The sequence below is a fragment of the Meles meles genome, chromosome 10 (assembly GCF_922984935.1).
Source record: "Meles meles chromosome 10, mMelMel3.1 paternal haplotype, whole genome shotgun sequence".
In the NCBI taxonomy this organism is placed as follows: domain Eukaryota; kingdom Metazoa; phylum Chordata; class Mammalia; order Carnivora; family Mustelidae; genus Meles; species Meles meles.
The window spans coordinates 15,829,611-15,846,961 of NC_060075.1; the positions used below are offsets into that span (position 1 = coordinate 15,829,611).

The 17,351-nt window shown below is 43.0% G+C and overlaps 1 protein-coding gene across 2 annotated transcripts in view; it reads left to right on the plus strand.

Annotated features, from left to right (window-relative positions):
- Positions 1–9,176: 9,176 nt before the first annotated feature.
- Positions 9,177–17,351, plus strand: part of CREB3L2 (cAMP responsive element binding protein 3 like 2) — a 111,557-nt gene continuing 103,382 nt past the window's right edge. Inside the window, exon 1 of one of the 2 annotated variants that reach the window (XM_046020614.1) lies at positions 9,177–9,672. In XM_046020614.1, the coding sequence (XP_045876570.1) occupies positions 9,571–9,672 (102 nt within the window). In that variant the 5' untranslated portion in view covers positions 9,177–9,570. Of the gene's footprint in view, positions 9,673–9,786; positions 9,829–17,351 lie in introns of those variants that run through there. The other variant, XM_046020615.1, reaches the window with a different exon arrangement.

The window sequence follows — 17,351 nt, forward strand, 5'->3', positions numbered from 1 at the left end:
GTTAGAGGCAAAATTGTGGCATGGCAAAGAATATCCTTGTAGCCCATGTCCCTTCCCTGGCCCTTCAGGCCACTTCAGCCCCTTACCCCTTACTAAGCTCCACTCCTGGAACTTCATCTCCAATCCTTAGGCACTTCGGGCTTGGAGGCTGTGAAATTCCATAATCTGAGCCTGATCTTCCATTTCTGGGAGAAGGTCACTTACAGGGAAATTCAAAAGATAAAAGCATATTATCCCACGTCGTCTGATTGATGTTTTCAGAAATAAAATTTGGAAATGGAGTAAATGCTTGTCAACTGGGGAATAAAAGTGCTTTATTTTGTTAAAATCAGGACAACAGGCACAAAATGGAGTTGTTTACGCTAAGCCCCACATCACCAAACCAAGTTTTAACTTAAAAGTTTCAGTGCCCCCAGAAATGGAATCAATCAAGAACCACCTGATCAACACCTGTAATTTCTCTGATAGACCCTGCCATCACCCAAAGTATAGTAACCTTGCATAACTAACCTGCTTTTTGGCTTCATACAACTTGCTTGTTCCTGCTCCCTTCTGCCTATGAAAGTTTTTCATTTTTGTACAGCTCCTTGGAGTTCCTTTGTATTTGCTAGATTGAATGTTGCCTGACTCAATCAGTTTTTGCTCAGATAAACTCTTAAAATGTTTAATATGTCTTAGTGTATCTTTTAGTGGTGCTTTATCAGTCAGTCATTAACAAGAATGCACTAGATCTATATCAGTGGACTCGGGAGATTTCCAAGATCTATTGTAAAGTGAGAAAAGCAAAATGCAGGAAGTGTGCATAACACAACAGTGATTAAGCTCCTCTGTATGTGTATTTGTATAGAACTATACAGACATAAAGAAAAGTGTGGAAAGGTACATACCAGGCTGTTAACACCATATACTTGGGATGAGATGGGAGTACCAGGAAAAATAAATTAAAAAGAACATCACCAAAAAAAAACTCAGGTTAACAAGAGCATGGATAATATTTTAATTTCATTTACTCAAATTACATATTCTGTGTGGAGACACACACACACATACATTCATACGCACACACACACATCTATGTATAAATAAATCTAGTTCTTCCTATATTTTTTCTGCCTTTTATATTATGTCTAGTCCTTTCTCACACTAAAATTATATAAGTATTTTATCACTATTTCCTCTAGATAGCTTTGTTTTATTTTATACTTTTGTCCTTAGTCCATCTGAAATTTATTTCCATATATATTGTAAGGTAGGGATTGAATAAAATTTTATTTTCAAACAGCCAGTTGACTCAGAAAAATTTTTCTAACATACTAAAAGGAGCTGTAGTGTTTTGTTGGCAGGCTGTCTCAGTGGCAAAGCAGTGTGAGTATGGATTCACAACATGATTGTGAAGCTGCCTTGTGGCACTGAAAGGGTGGGGATCAAGATCTCTGGGGACAGCAATGGTAGAGCAAGGCCAAGGACATGTGGCTGTAGCTCCTCACACCTGTGCAACCCCTATTGTTCATGGTGGCTCCTGCCATCTCTGATCTTGGTAAAATGGGGAGATGTTACAGATTTTTTATTAGATTTTCTTTTTTTAAACATTTTATTTATTTATGTGAGGGAGAGAGAGAGAGAAAGAGAGAGCAAGCGCAAGGGGGAGAGGGAAAGGGCAGAGGGAGAGGGAGAAGTAGACTCCCAAGTGAGCAGGGAGCCCCATGCGGGACTCGATCCCCGGACACTGGGATCATGACCTTAGCTGAAGGCAGACACTTAACTGACTGAGCCACCCAGGCACCTTTATTATATTTTCAATATGGTTTTATTAGCCTGCTGTCTAGGCTTTCATAGTCCTCTTTCTTAGAAATTGAGGAATGAGAAGTTCTCAAAAATCCAAATCTGATCATATAATCACACTTGGTTCAATACAAAAGGCAAAGGGGCTGTACTTGGAGGACTCGGTGTTTGCTGGGAGAGTACTAGGGTGAGCTCTTGAATGGACATGTATGAAAAGAAGACAGAAGAGGACATAGCATACACCTTGCAGGGTAACAATAGGGATGCTAAATTCTAAATGTAATGAAGTCTGCTTTTTTTTTTTTTTTTTTGGTGGCTATGATGGTTTTACCAAAGAATCAAAGACATGTTTAGGGGCATTAAAATGATCAAGAAAGGGATGTGCTTGCACTAGGAACCCATGGGGTAACGTTGATGATGGCTTGATAGGTGTTATCAACTGAAATGTGTTCCCCAAAATATATGTTGAAGTTGCCAATAATTTAGAATAAGACCCTATTTGGAAACACAATCATTGCAGATCCAATTAGTTGAAATAAGGTCATACTACAGTGGTGTGGGTCCTAATTCAATATGCTTTGTATTCTTAAAAGAAGAGCAGTTAGAGAGACATAGGGAGGAGAATGCCACGTGAAGATACAGACACACGGAGGGGGATGCCGTGTGACATTGGCAGCAAGGGTCATAATGACACAGTTGCAAGTCAAGGAATACCAGTGTTGGAGAGCCACCACCTGAGGCCAAGAGGAGGCAAAGAAGGATTGTATCTAGAGTCTCAGAAGGAGCATGGCTCTGCTGATACCTTGATTTAAGACCTCTGGTCTCTAGAACAGTGAGACAATTTCTGTTGCTTTAAGCTCCTGGTTTGTGGTACTTTATTATGGCAACCGTAGGAGACTAACAGAGTTTGGCAACCTTTTGTGATGGCACGCTTTCTTGCCTGCTCCTCTTCTTCACATAGTTCTCACCATTGATGAGGAAGACCTTTTTAAGCCAACTGCTATCCAGTCTCACACATATTTTCTGACATACACTTTCATTTGGGAGGACCAACTCTTTAAGGCTTGTGTCATGTATCACCATCAGGATATGGCTCTAGGGATGTTTTTGCTTATTATTCTGCATAGCTTTTTCTCGTGGGCTTAGGGAGATTTTTCCTCTCACCAAGAAAGGCAACAGGCTTGTCACTGAACTCTTTCTCTGATTTGTGGGAAATGGAGGAAAGATCACAGTTTAGGACAGAGACCCAAACAACCATATCTTTCTATCACCAACTTAAATTTCCTTAGGTGCTGTGATATTCATCTACTGGCTAGCCTTGAGGTAAAAGTTGATCTCCAGAAAAGCTTGATAAACACCAGACTGGAATGCATCTGCCATTGGGTTACCTCTTCATACTTGACCAAACATGGCCTTTTCTTCTCCTAATCATTAGTCTAGGAAAAGGGTGAATGGTGAGATTCCATTTCTTTTTTTGAGGAAATTTGATACCTGGAAAATATACACATATAATGTCTGAAATTCAAAATGTACTTAACAAATTCTTGTGGATCAACTGAAGAAATTATAGGACATAAAAAGAGAGAAAAATCAAGAGACTAATATTTATTGAATACTCAGATTGAAAGCATGTGGATGCGCTGGGCCATGTCATCCTGTAAGGAGGGTTTTATTTTCGTGATGTGGAAATCTGTCAAGTGCCCAATTCTGGAAACCATTTATCTTAATGTTTAGGATGAAGGCATAGATAACGTGTAGAGCAAAACTGTAAATAGATTGGGACATGGAAATATAGGAAATAATATCACAAAAAATCAGGAAAAAATCTTGTTGGCTTTGCACTTTATTTTGGTTTTGGGAAAACATGACCTCTAATCATTCAGATGCCATTTATTTACCAAGAACAGACAGGAGGCTCTGATTCAAGATGGCAGTGTAGGAGAATCCTGAACTTACATTCTGCCATGGCCCATTGAAGCTATACACAGAACAATTTTTTCTGAAAGAAATCCCCAAACCAGCTGAGCGACTCCTATACATTGGGCCAATAAGAAAAAGACCTACATCAAAATGGGCAGTAGAGCAGTAAATGGTTACATTAAAAAAACAAGGAAGATCTCAACTAAACAATCTAACTTTTTACCTCAAGGAATTAGAAAAAGAACAAATGAAGCTCAAGTTAGGATAAGAAAGGAAGTAACAAAGATCAGAGTGGAAGTAAATGACATAGACTTAAAAGATGATGGAAAAAAAGGAAACTAAGAGTCTTTTTAAGATAAAAAAAATTGACAAGTCTTTACCTAGATTCCCCCAAGAAAAATAGAGAAGATTCAAATAAATACAATCAGAAATTAAAGAGGAAATGTTACAACCAATACCACAAGAATACAAAGAATCATAAGAGACTGCTATGAACAATTACATGCCAACAAACTGGACAACCTAGAAGAAATGGATAAATTCTTGGAAACATAACCACCTACCAAGACTGAACCATGAAGAAAGAAAAAAATCTGAACAGACAAATTATTAGTAAAGAAATTTAATTGGTTATCAAAAACCTCCAAACAAGCAAAAGTCCAGGACCAGATGGCTTCATTGCTGAATTCTACCAAGCATTTAAAGAAAAATTAATACCAAGCCTTCTCAAACTTTTCCCAAAAATGGAAGAGGAGAGAACACTTCCCAACTCATTTTATGAAGCCAGCATTACCCTGATTCCAAAACCAGACAAGGACACCAAAAAAAAAAAAAAAAAAAGTTGGGGGGCACCTGGGTGGCTCAGTGGGTTAAGCCTCTGCCTTTGGCTCAGGTCATGGGTCCTGGGATCAAGTCCCGCATGAGGCTCCCTGCTTGGCAGGGAGCCTGCTTCCTCCTCTCTTTCTCTCTGCCTGCCTCTCTGCCTACTTGTAATCTCTCTCTGTCAAATAAATAAATAAAATCTTAAAAATAAAGTGACAGGCCAATATCACTGATAAATATAGATGCAAAAATTTTCAACAAAATATTAGCAAACCAAATCCAACAATACATTAAAAGGATGATACACCATAATCAGGTGGGATTTATTCCAAGGATGCAAGGAAGGTTCAACATTCATAAATCAATGTGATATAGCACGTTAACAAAATGAAAGATAAGACTCATATGATCATCTCAATAGGTGCAGAAAAAGCATTTGACAAAATTCAACATCCATTTATAAGAAAAACTCTCCACAAGTAGCTATAAAGGGAATATCTCTCAACATAGTAAAGCCCATATATGACAAACCCACAGCCAACATCATACTCAGTGGGAATAAGATCAGGAACAAGACAAGGATGACCATTCTCACCATTTTTATTCAAAAGAGTACTGGAAGTTTTAGCCCAAGCAATTAGGCAAGAAAAAGAAATAAAAGGCATCAAGATAAGAAAGGAAGAAGTAAAACTATCTCCATTTGTAGATGACACAATATTTTATTTGGAAAATCCTAAATACTCTACCAAAGAACTGTTAGAACTAATAAACAAACTCAATATAGTTGCAGTATACAAAAACCCACACGCAAAATCTGTTGGATTTTTATATCCTAATAATGAACTATCAGAACAAGAAATTAAGAAAACAATTCCATTTACAATTGCATCCAACAGAAAGCAATACCTAGGAATAAATTTAGTCAAGGAGGTGAAAGACCTGTAAATGAAAACTGAGACATTGATGAAAGAAATTAAAGAAAATTCAAATAAATGGAAAGGTATTTCTTGCTTCATGAATTGGAAGAATTAATATTGTTAAAATGTCCACATTACTCAAAGTGGTCTATAGATTCAATGTAATCCCTATCAAAATTCAAATGACATTTTTCACAGACATAGAACAAACAATCCCAAAACAGGCAAAGCAATTTTGAGAAAGTAAAAAAAAGCTGGAGGCATCATGCTTCTTTTTTTTTTTTTTAAGATTTTATTTATTTATTTGACAGACAGAGATCACAAGTAGGCAGAGAAGCAGGCAGAGAGAGAGAGGAGGAAGCTGGCTCCCTGCCAAGCAGAGAGCCCAATGCGGGGCTCGATCCCAGGACCCGAGATCATGACCCGAGCCAAAGGCAGAGGCTTTAACCTACTGAACCACCCGGGTGCCCTGACATCATGCTTCTTGATTTTAAACTGTATTATAAAGGCATAGTATTGGCATAAAAACAGACAGATCAGTGGAACAGAATAGAGACCCAGAAAGAAACCAATCATATAAGGTCAATTATTTTATAAAAAAAAGAGCTAAAAATATACAATGGGGAAAGGACAGTCTCTTTAATAAATGGGGATGTGAAAACTGTACATCCACATGGAAAAGAATGAAACCAAACCACTGTCTTAAACCATAAACAAAAATTAACTCAAAAGGGAATAAAACCTTGAATATAAGACATGAAACCCAAAAAATCCTAGAAGAAAACGTAGGTTGTAAGCTCCTTGACATTGGTATTGGCAATGATTTTTTGGATTTGACACCAAAACCAAAGGCAATGAAAGCAACAGTAAACAAATGGGGCTACATCAAACCAAAAAGACAACCTACCAAATGGCATTAGATATTTGCAAATCACATATCTGATATGGGGTTAATATCCAAAATATATCAAGAACAGGGGTTCCTGGGTGGTTTAGGTGGGAATCTGGGTGCAGCTTAGCTGAGTCCTCTGGTTCAGGGTCTCTGATAACGTTACAGTTATCTTCAGGTTCAACTTGGGGTTGTAGGGAGGAAATCTGTTCCCAGGGTCACTCAATGGTTATTAGCAGGATGCAGCTGCTCAAGGGTTTTTGGACTGAGGGATTCAGTTCTTTGCTGGCTATTGGTTGGACATTTTTCTCAGTTCCTTGCTATGTGGGCTTTGAGAAGTCCTTGAGCTCCTTGCTACGTGGGCAGCTCACAGCATGGCGGCTGGTTCTCCTTGGAGCAAGCAAGCAAGAGAGGAAGAGAGGTCAAGCAAGTGAGGAGCCAGAATCTTTCTTGAAAGCCCATTACTTTTGCCATATTGTATGTGTTTGAAGGAAGCCGAGCCCACACTGAAGGTTAGGGAATTACACGAAGGTATAAACACCAAGAAGCAGAATATTTGGAACTATCTTTGAAGCTGCCTACCACATGGGTCATAACTAGGGGCTGATTTTGTCAAAAGCAGAAATGTTTGATAGATAAAGGTTTGTATTCCAACATTAAGGAGAATGTACACGTTTCTAACTTATGTTGAGAGTTATGCTAAAAGGGTGTGGTGAAGGAGGCAGCAGATTAAAAAATGTAAACCAAGGACCAAGAGAAGAGTGAGAAACCTATTACACAAAGATGGTACATGCCCATAATCTGGAATTTCTACTCAAGTTTTAAAGTATTCTCAAAAGTCCCAGGAGATAGAACCAGACAAATGGAATAGTTCACATGATGATCCACTGTTTAAAGACAACAGAGTTCCAAGACCTTTGACTGACCCCACTCACCGGGAAATACTTGCAAAGGAGAGGAAGTAATACTTAATATCTGAATGTGCCATTGTAAGAAACTTTAGAGATAATTGGCAGACTCCTTTTTATTTAAAATGAGCAAACTAATTAAAAATGCTAAAAACAAAATGAGCAAATTATATTTCCAACAACTTTGTTTCCCTTAAAGGAGGAGTCCAGAAAGAAAGAAAAATCACAGTGTTGGGGGAAAATACTTTAGAATAGGCTCTCTCTTCCCTAATCTAGGCAGGCTGGTGATCTGGTGCCGTCTCTCAGGCCTCCTCTCCCATCACTCACTACCTGGCAAGTCTTGCTGAAGCTATATGGGCCTCCCTGTCTGTCAGCAAAACACCAGCTCCTCCCCAAATCTCATTTCATCCAGGTCCCTGCTCAAATGTCATTTTCCAGGAAAGAGCGTCCCTGAGTGCTATCTAAAATAGCACAGAACTGCCTCATACCCTTACTTTGCTTTTATTTTCTTTATACCAGTTACCCCTTTCTGAAAGTACATCATGCCATTATTCATTGACTTCGATTTCAGCTCAGGTCATGATCTTGGGATCATGGGATGGAGCCCCAGGTGGGGCTCTGGGCTCAGCATGGGTCTGCTTGTCCTTCTCCCTCTGCTCTCCCCCCATCGTGTGCTCTCTCTCTCTCTCTCAAATGAATAAATAAAATCTTAAAAAAAAAAAAAGTTTACATTATGCCTTCTTTCCTTTGTTTATTGCCTGACTCCTCCACAGGGATCTAAGTTCTGTGAATTCAAGGTCTTGTCTTTTCTTTTTTTTTTTAAAGAGAGAGAAAACGAGGGGGAAGGGGCAGTCGGAGAAGCAGATACCCCACTGAGCAAGAAGCCCAATGCAGGGTACTATCCCAGGGTGCAGGACTGGATCCCAGGACCCTGGCACCGAAGCCAAAGGCAGACGCTGAACTTACTGGGCCAGCTGGTGTCCCCGAATTCAAGGTCATAACTCACAGCTCTTGAGGACCTGACGAAGCAAGCCATTGGCTTTTATCAATAGTGTCTGCAGAGTGAACTGAAAGAAGAAAAAATGAAGCCCATAAAAAAACGTGTCAGGAGAAGAGCATAACAGAACTAGGGAGAAAAATGTGAGGAAGAGACAATGACAATTTGCTAGAACTGTGCTAATACAAATTCACGCCCAATATGGAATATTTATATTTGTTAATATGTAACTAATTTTTTTTAAAATATTTTATTTATTTGACAGAGAGAAATCACAACTAGGCAGAGAGGCAGGCAGAGAGAGAGGAGGAAGCAGGCTCCCTGCGGAGCAGACAGCCCGATGCGGGGCTTGATCCCAGGACCCTGGGATCATGACCTGAGCCGAAGGCAGAGGCTTTAACCCACTGAGCCACTGAGGCGCCCCAATATGTAACTAATTTTTTAAAAATGTCAAAACTCAAATGAGCTAATATACATTAAGAAAATATTTAAGACAGTATATAAATCTGCCCACACAGCGGCTCTCTTCCCCTCCACAAGCGCGCGACAACTTTTGTGTATTCTAACCGAGGGTACGGAGTTCACCCGCCCTCCTTTATGAAATGTATTCTTGTCGCTATTTGATTGGCTGTTCCTGCCAGGCGCCCCTTTATCACTGGCCAAGCTCCCAGTCCATCACTCTCAGACTCAAGCACTCCATTGGTCCGCTGCCTCAGAGAGCGGTGGCTGGTTGCGCTCAGGCAGAAGGAGTTCCCCGGTGACGTCAAAGGCTCTCCCCGCCCACATTCCAAAGCCTGGGCAGAGACTTCCCGCTGCCCAGCCTTTCGGAGCGGGTTCGGGAGGAAAGCCAGACTTCTGATTGGATAGGGCGGGCGGGGTGAGTATCCGATTGGTCACTTCCCTAGAAGGAGGTGGAGTCATAGCTGGGTCCTGGAGCAGAACTGAGGAGCCCTGGGGAGCCTCAAAGTTTGTGTCTGGAGCAGTAGCGGAGAGTGGGCTTATTGCGAAGGGATTTTCTTGGGATGAGAGCTGCTCTCCTGCCTTCATTTTGGATGCGCGCCCTGCTTTAACCCCTGCAGCCTTCGGCCGGATCCCTGGACAGCCTGTCTCCCCCGGCACTTCTCAGACTTCCCAGGACCCCGGACGGGAGCCCTTAGCAGATCTCCCTCGGGCAGAGCAGAGAACGTTTTTTCCTAAGTGCATAAACTTCACGCACACGCGCACACACGCACACACGCGCACACACCCCGCGGAGCCGGACCTTCCCCTCCGAGGCGGCTCTGCCCTCTCCCCTCCTGCCCTCAGCATCCTCGGCCCAGCGTCCCTCGGACCAGCATGGAGGTGCTGGAGAGCGGGGAGCAGAGCGTCCTGCAGTGGGACCGCAAGCTGAGCGAGCTGTCAGAGCCCGGGGAAACCGAGGCTCTAATGTACCCTACGGTGAGGACTCGCGGGGCGGGGAAGGGGCAGCTTGCGAGGGGGAAGTACTGTCATTAAGGGAACTGCTGGGGACAGGGACCTGGGAAGGCAGTCTGGAACGAGGCAGGCATGCCCAGAGGAGATCTAGGGAGAGGTGTGGTTTTTCGATGCGAAGAGGTAACTGTGGGCCCCTGGCCGTTTTCAAGTTTCGATAACAGTAATGACAGTTTGTATTCCTTTGGCAATTTATAGTCTTTTCCCGAGTCTTTTTCACGTCACAGTATCTTTTGCTCTTGCTGTCAGTACTGTAAAGCCGAAGGGGGTCGTGGTGGAGAATAATACGCCACTGTTGAGCCTGCTACTGACTTTGTGGGAAGGTTTTTTAAAAAGCTAAACAAAGTGGCATTTTCTTTCTTTCGCTGTCAGACTCTTTTTCTCTCTTCACTTTTTGTTTATATTTCAGGAAGTACACGTGTGTGTGTGTGCGTGCGTGTGTTTTTGGAAAAGCCCGTTTGATATGAGGAGAGACACTGCGTTATTTGGGCTCTTTAACTGTACAGCCAAGAAATCTGCTTCCTCTCTCTTCAGGGGAAAGATCAGCAGAGTATGGAAAATCTGAGGCAACTGCATATTGCAGAAAAGCTTTGGAGAAGGTGGGACGGCTCACCAGTTCTTTGTTCAATCTTATGCCTCAGGGACCCCTTTGGGGATTGAAGTGTCACAGGAATACTGCCCATTTGTTTTTAAAAGTTGCAATTTCAAATCCTTGGTATTACATTTGCGAATGCAATTGTTTCCAACAGCCAGCAATGTTAATAAGATTTTATGTGAAATCTGTTTGTTTTTTGTTTCTTACAAATGCAGAAGTTTGTAATGAAGAGAGAGAGTGAGAGACAGAGAGAGAGAGATCACTAATGAGAAAACGAGAAGCTTGGCTGTTTCCCCTTCATGATTTTTCTAAGGGGGTCAGTGCCAGGATATTTGAAACGTTTGCAAAATGGCCTGTAGGCTCCACCTCCCTCCTTGGCCTTTGCCTCTGGTTGACGTTATTTTGGGAAAAGGGATGAGGGCCTCCCTGTGATTCCCACCAAGGCACTTGGGATGGCTGAGAATGACTTGTGCGGGGTGGAGAGGGAGTGGTAATTCATGCTGGGGCAAAAGCCAGATGTGTAGTGTGATCTGGGTTTTGCTTACTGAGGCTTTCCCTGAGGAGACCACGTGGGCTGCATTTGCACTGAGGGCCCAGATGTGCTTCCTGTTGTCAGCACAGAGCTTAGAGCACTATGGTCCTCAAATGTCTTCTGGTGATTGGGTGCTCCAGGTGTTTCTACTGACGTGGGCTTTGTGTTGGGGAGGGGGGCAGCTCTTCTCTTTCGTCCTTAAACATACTGTGAAAATGTCTCACCCAGCAGCTGTCATGCCATAGCTTTGGGCCTGTCTTTTAGCTGGTGGCATGAATTATGCGCAGGCATACAGGTTTCCTTTCGGCCTGTGACTTGCACTTGTGTGATCACGGACTAGGATTTGAGATGCTGCTACCTGTGACTATGACCTTTAAGTCCAGACAGAACCGTTTGTACTGGCTCTAGTTAAGATCTTTGTGCACCGTTACATTCCTTTTGGTATTAAGGGCTCAGTTTTTCAATGTTATTTTGATGAAGCAGTGATGTGTGATTATTTTTCTTCTACTTCTTTTTTTTTTTTTTTTTAATGACTTTTACATCTGCCACTTAGGGATGTGTCTCTCCTCTGGGCCGCTCACTCTTATAAAATGCCACTCATCATTGCTACAAGTCATTGCCAACACACTGTGTATATGAATTAGTGTTGAAAGAGGTATTGGATTTAGTCGTACAGACGACTGGATGATATTCCCTCTAGACTAAGGGGAGTTTGCCAGAGATTTGAACATAGATAACTTTCCCATCTGTTTCTTGAACTCTGTTGAGTATCCGGTTGCAGAGCTGGTTATTATTGCTATTAGTCCAAAATGTGGAATAGCCTGACCTCCAGGTCTAAATAGGGATTTAGTTACCGCATGCGTGGTCGCTCATGCTCTATTTTAGCAAAACCTGTCACCTGCTTGATTTTAAAAACAGAGAATTTTCAAATTGCCTGAAGCTGGGACATACCATCCCTGGCAACGTCTGTGAACCATCAGGAGTGGTGTTTTTCTCATTTGGTTAGTTGTGAAGAAGTCTTCTTGATTCAGAAGGACAAGGGTTTGGTGGGGGGAATAGGATAGAAGTCTACAAAATAATGAAATGTGTGGATAGAATGAATATGCATTTGCTCATTCGATCCTGCGTTATGAGAGCTTTGGGCTTCCTCTCGAAACTTAAAAAATAGTTTCCATACAGATGACAGTATATTATTTTTTTTTTTAAAGATTTTATTTATTTGACAGAGAGAGAGATCACAAGTAGGCAGAGAGGCAGGCAGAGAGAGAGAGAGAGGGAAGCAGGCTCCCTGCTGAGCAGAGAGCCCGATGCGGGACTCGATCCCAGGACCCTAAGATCATGACCTGAGCCGAAAGCAGTGGCTTAACCCACTGAGCCACCCAGGTGCCCCGACAGTATATTATTTTAAATCAGCGAGTAGTACTTTTACGAATGCTGTTGTTTCTGGAGTATGTACAGGCTAAACATGGGTTTAGAAAAGATGGTGGGTCTAAAGATGAGGAGTGTGTGGTGTCTCTTTTCTGGTTTGAAATGCTTGTGAGAAACCCGGTTCCTTCCCCCAAGCCTGCCTGGATGTCGGGCGTTTCTAACACATATGTCGTGTTCCTCTAAGATTCTGCGCAAATTATGTTTCTGGGAATTTGTTGTGAGGTTTTGTAATTTAAAGAGCAAAACAGGCTATGCCTTTTATCTACTTATATATACACCGTTCATATTCAGAAGGATGCTCGAGAAATGGATAATTGTTTCTGGCAAGGGAACCTGGGGATTGGAGGTCAAGAGAGGGAGCAGGAGTGAGGGAATTATTTACAAGCTATCCCTTATGTGCTGTTCTGACTTTTACCTCCTGAATGTATTTAGAAAATGTAAAATTAAAACTTAAAGGCGCCATGTAACACTGGACCGGAGGTAATTTTAGCCTGAGTCTCTGTAGGGGAAGAAGAGGGGATCTGGTGCTCCATTAAAAGTCAACACTTCCGGGCGCCTGGGTGGCTCAGTGGGTTAAGCCGCTGCCTTCGGCTCAGGTCATGATCTCAGGGTCCTGGGATCGAGTCCCACATCGGGCTCTCTGCTTAGCAGCGAGCCTGCTTCCCTCTCTCTCTGCCTGCCTCTCTGTCTACTTGTGATCTCTCTCTGTCAAATAAATAAATAAAATCTTTAAAAAAAAAAAAAAGTCAACACTTCCCGGGGCGCCTGGGTGGCTCAGTGGGTTGAAGCCTCTGCCTTCGGCTCGGGTCATGGTCCCAGGGTCCTGGGATCGAGCCCCACATCGGGCTCTCTGCTCAGCAGGGAGCCTGCTTCCTCCTCTCTCTCTCTCTCTCTCTGCCTACTTGCCATCTCTCTCTCTGTCAAATAAAAATAAATTAAAAAATAAATAAATAAATAAAAGTCAACACTTCCCAAGTCTGTGGAGGCCTTGGGCAAAGAGAGGAGGAAGCGGGAGCTCTGGGTGGAAAGGGTCTGTAAGGATGGAGGGTTAACCGTGAGTTTGGTTCTGGTAAACTTTATGACCATGGCAACTTTCTTATATCTCAGTTTAACAATCTGAAAATAGGGATTTTTTTTTTCCCGATTTTTGCAGTGGTTTTAATCTTTGTAAAAAACCTCTACGATAGGAACTCTGAAGTCTTGGTAATGACAGATGTTCTGCTTGTCTTCAGTGCTCTTCATAGAAATCCCAGTACCATGTAAGGTTATTTGGTGGCTCTGCACTATAATTTTATATCCAGTTGGTGTTCAGAGTGAAATGACTCGTTCCAGACAGTGGGAGGTAGAGAGTTAAGGGGATGTTTGACCTGCCTGGCATCTGGACGTAAATGTCATCTGACTCCTACCTCTATCACTGAGTGCTGGGATGGAGTTGGCTAATCTCGCAGGCTGCCGGTCTCCCCTTCCTCCTGGCTGGTCCAGCGACTCATATGGCTCCAGAGGCATACTGAGGCTTTTGGGTTGGTGTTCACCTTGGAGACAACTCCTATTGTTGGCCCTGGCCAGGTTCTGAGAGGAAACCTGGGGTCCTCCTGGCTTGAGAAGACCATTACTTGTCACCTGATCTCCACAAACTGAAGGATGAGTAATGAGTTCTCATGGAAGAATTGCAAAGCAGATAGACTTTGTCTCCAAAGCCCTCACGTCACCTTTCTTGACCTTTGTTTTCATGTTTTCCTCCCTTCTTAGACCCCAAGTACTCGCTGTAATGGTATTCTCTTTTTAACTCCCCCTCTTAAGTTTTGCTGTCTAGAAAAAATCTGATGAGCTTACACTGAATATTTAATTCTTAGTGAGGCTTAACAAATGACCTCCTAAATGGGCATTTATATTTAATAGTAATTATATCAGCTCAAAAGGGTGGATCTCTAAATGGAGAATTTAAGGCAATCCCTAGGTTGTAGGGAAGGAATATTTGGGGAGTGGAGGGAGTGCTCACTATTCTTCTATTCTAGATATGGGGCCCTTATTCATAAGGCAGCCAGTTACCTGTGTTGCTAATTTATCTATGATCTAAAGGATTTTCAGTGGCTTGGGGAAATTTCTTTGACCCATTATATTTTTGTCTCTGAACTTGTTCTCATGGTGATAACACAGGTTGGGGGCAGGTAGACTCAGGCACAGCTCTGAAAGGTGAGAGGGTAGTACTGAGTTTTGTACTTGCCCTCTTTCTTGAAAGACCCCCAGGTAATAACGTTCTGTGGAAGCAGGGTGGTCTGATGTGAAGTTGCTCTCGCAGGAAACGAGGCATTGCCTCTAGATTAATAATGGAATTAAATTATAATGTTTGCAGCTATAAGTAAGTGAAATGGATTCAGACTGCTTGTACAATAAGTAAATTATGTCCTGTCACAAGAGGCCGAGAGGTATAACTCCTTGTTTGGCTGATTGGCAACTCCTCTGTTTTTTTTTTTAAAAAGAGACTTTAGTTACTTATTTGACAGAGAATGAGAGAGCACAAGCAAGGGGAGCGGGAGAGGGAGAAGCAGACTCTCCATGAAGCAGGGAGCCCGATGCGGGGCTCGATCCCAGGACCCTGGGAACATGACCTGAGCCAACGACAGACGCTTAACTGACTGAGCCACCCAGGTGCCCCTCAACAACTCCTCTAAATGACATCCATCTATGTGCAGATTTCATTTTTGGGTTGGATGCAATCAGAAAACAGTTCATTCCCACATGGGTTTTTGGGTATTGGATTCAAAATGACATCCAGAGGAAAAAGAGAGCTTGATTCTTCCTGTAACCCTTTTTAGGAAGGAAGAACCCTTTTTCAGAAGCCCACCAGCTGATTTCTCTTTGAGCTTCATCAGTAAGGACTGGGTCACTTGACCATTTTAAAACCAAGGGCTGGAAAGGGATTTACACAGTTGGCTCGGATTAGTCAAGCAGGGGTTGAGGAGCTCTTGTCGGGTCAGCCAGCGTGATTGTCATGATCATTAGAAAAATAGTCCAAGTTGGCAGTCCTTTCTTTAGTGTGTTCGTTGGACCAATGGCTGTTTCCCTCACAGAGATGGGCCGGCTGATGGAAAATGTTTTAAAATCCACAATAATTAGCCTTGGAAACAAAAGATCAAACCAAGTCCCGTGCCACTTGCAAAGCTCTAAGAGTATTATTTAGCTGTGCTAATAACACCCAGTGAAGGAGATCAGAGAGACAGAACTGACCTCTGAAATGCACGCAAAGGCTAGCAAAGAGGGTGTGCTGCGGTGTCCCAACCCACTAGCGAGGAAATGTAGAATTCACTCTATTATCTGACCTATCTGTATCAAGGTCAAATATTGGGGCCGGAGGTAACTAACTAAGCCTGCAATCACGCTTATCATGCAAGACAAGAATGACTTGTTTCGTTCGAGGTCCACACAACCTCAGATCAGCAGGTGGAAAGCTGAATGTCAGTTTTCAAAGAAGCTGTTTCTTTCCGTTGCTTGTGGCCATTCAAGTATTGATAAGGCCGTGTGTGCCCGTTGGCACCTTGAGCTGCCTGACTCAGACTGGCATAGCTCTGACCTGTCTGCTGTCTTAGGGCAAATGGCCCTAGGCCGTGGTGGGGCATTTAGTAGGGTTTCGGGCCTACAGCTGTAGGACATCTCAACTGTCCAAGTGAGTAATTTTATGAAAGAGGGGAGTGTTCATGTTCCCTGTTGGTGCAGAGTCGGGGTTGAAAGAAAATGATGAGACCCACGATCTTTGGGTCAACCTTGAACCTATCTATCTTCCTCCCTGCTCATCACATGTTCTCCCTCTCTTTCAAATGAAGTTCTAAGTGACCTTGATTTTTTCCTGTAATCAAATCCTATAGGCACAGAGGAGGCATTGGCCTGTTTTATCTACCAAGAATCTGAGGCCTAGAGCAGTAACGAGATTTGCTCAGCTGAAACACAAGCTCCTTGAGGAGAGGGGACATGACTTTGGCTTTTCTGTAGTCCCATGATGCTTAACCAAGTGCGGAATGCTCAGAGAAGCACAGTAATTGCTTGATGCCTAATTAAGTGGAGTGGAGTGAGGCAGCCTTGGAGAATGGAGGAGCTTGGTAGCCTTGACCTCTTTTGTTATTATATTTTTTTAAACTCTGAAATCTCATAAATGCTTCTGGAAATCTGAAAATTTAGTGTGAAAGTGACATGGGTAATTCAGTGTCAGTATCTTTTCTTGTTTAGTTTATAGAGAACAAGGCGGGAGTGTGGGTGATTGTCAAACAGTCCCAGTCTCCACGGGAATGCAGGCCAGCGGGGTGGAAAGGGTGGGTTTCGGGGTCAGGCAGATTCCGTGTCAAGGGTCAGTGGTTCTCTAGTGACCTTGGGCAGGTTACCTCACATGTCACTGCCTGGCCCCTAATAGATACTCTTCCCCCTCCCCCCTGCCCGAACCCCCATCTCCACTAAGTTAACCGTCTTCTGAGCAGGAGATGCCCCGACCTCAGGAGTCTGACATCACTCAGGAAGCACAGGGGCCTGTTATTAGTCTCACACGTCCTCATTTCCTGCCCTCCCCAGCTTCTACCTTCTGCTGTAAACACAGGTCTCTGCCTTGAACACATGTTTGCCAGATGCTGTTGCCCCTTCTTGCTCATTTTTTTTCTCTCTTGCTTACCGCCAGGTTTTCTCAAACAAGTAGTCAGTACCTACTGCCTGCATTTCCTTCCTTTCTACTTACTTCTGCACCCTGTCAGTTCTGGTTCCCTCTGTTGCTAGAAGGTCCTCTGACTTCTCTCTAACCCCTACATCTGTCTTTTCTCTGTCCTTACCTACTCGGCCTCATGGAAGTATTTTGCAGCACCGACTACAAGGTCATCTCATAACTCATTCTTGCTTTGGCTTCCATGATGGTCTGGTGGGCTCAGCTTTTCCCTCTTCCCTGGGCTTCCTTGTCACCAATTAAATATGAGTGTTTGATACTTGGCCTTCTGTTCTTTCTGTAGGATCCCCTGGGCTCCTCTGTCCCCTTCAATACAGCTGGTTCTCAGATCTTTGTATCTGTTATTTGTCTCTTGACAGAAAGTGGGAGCTCTTGGGTATAACCCAAGATTC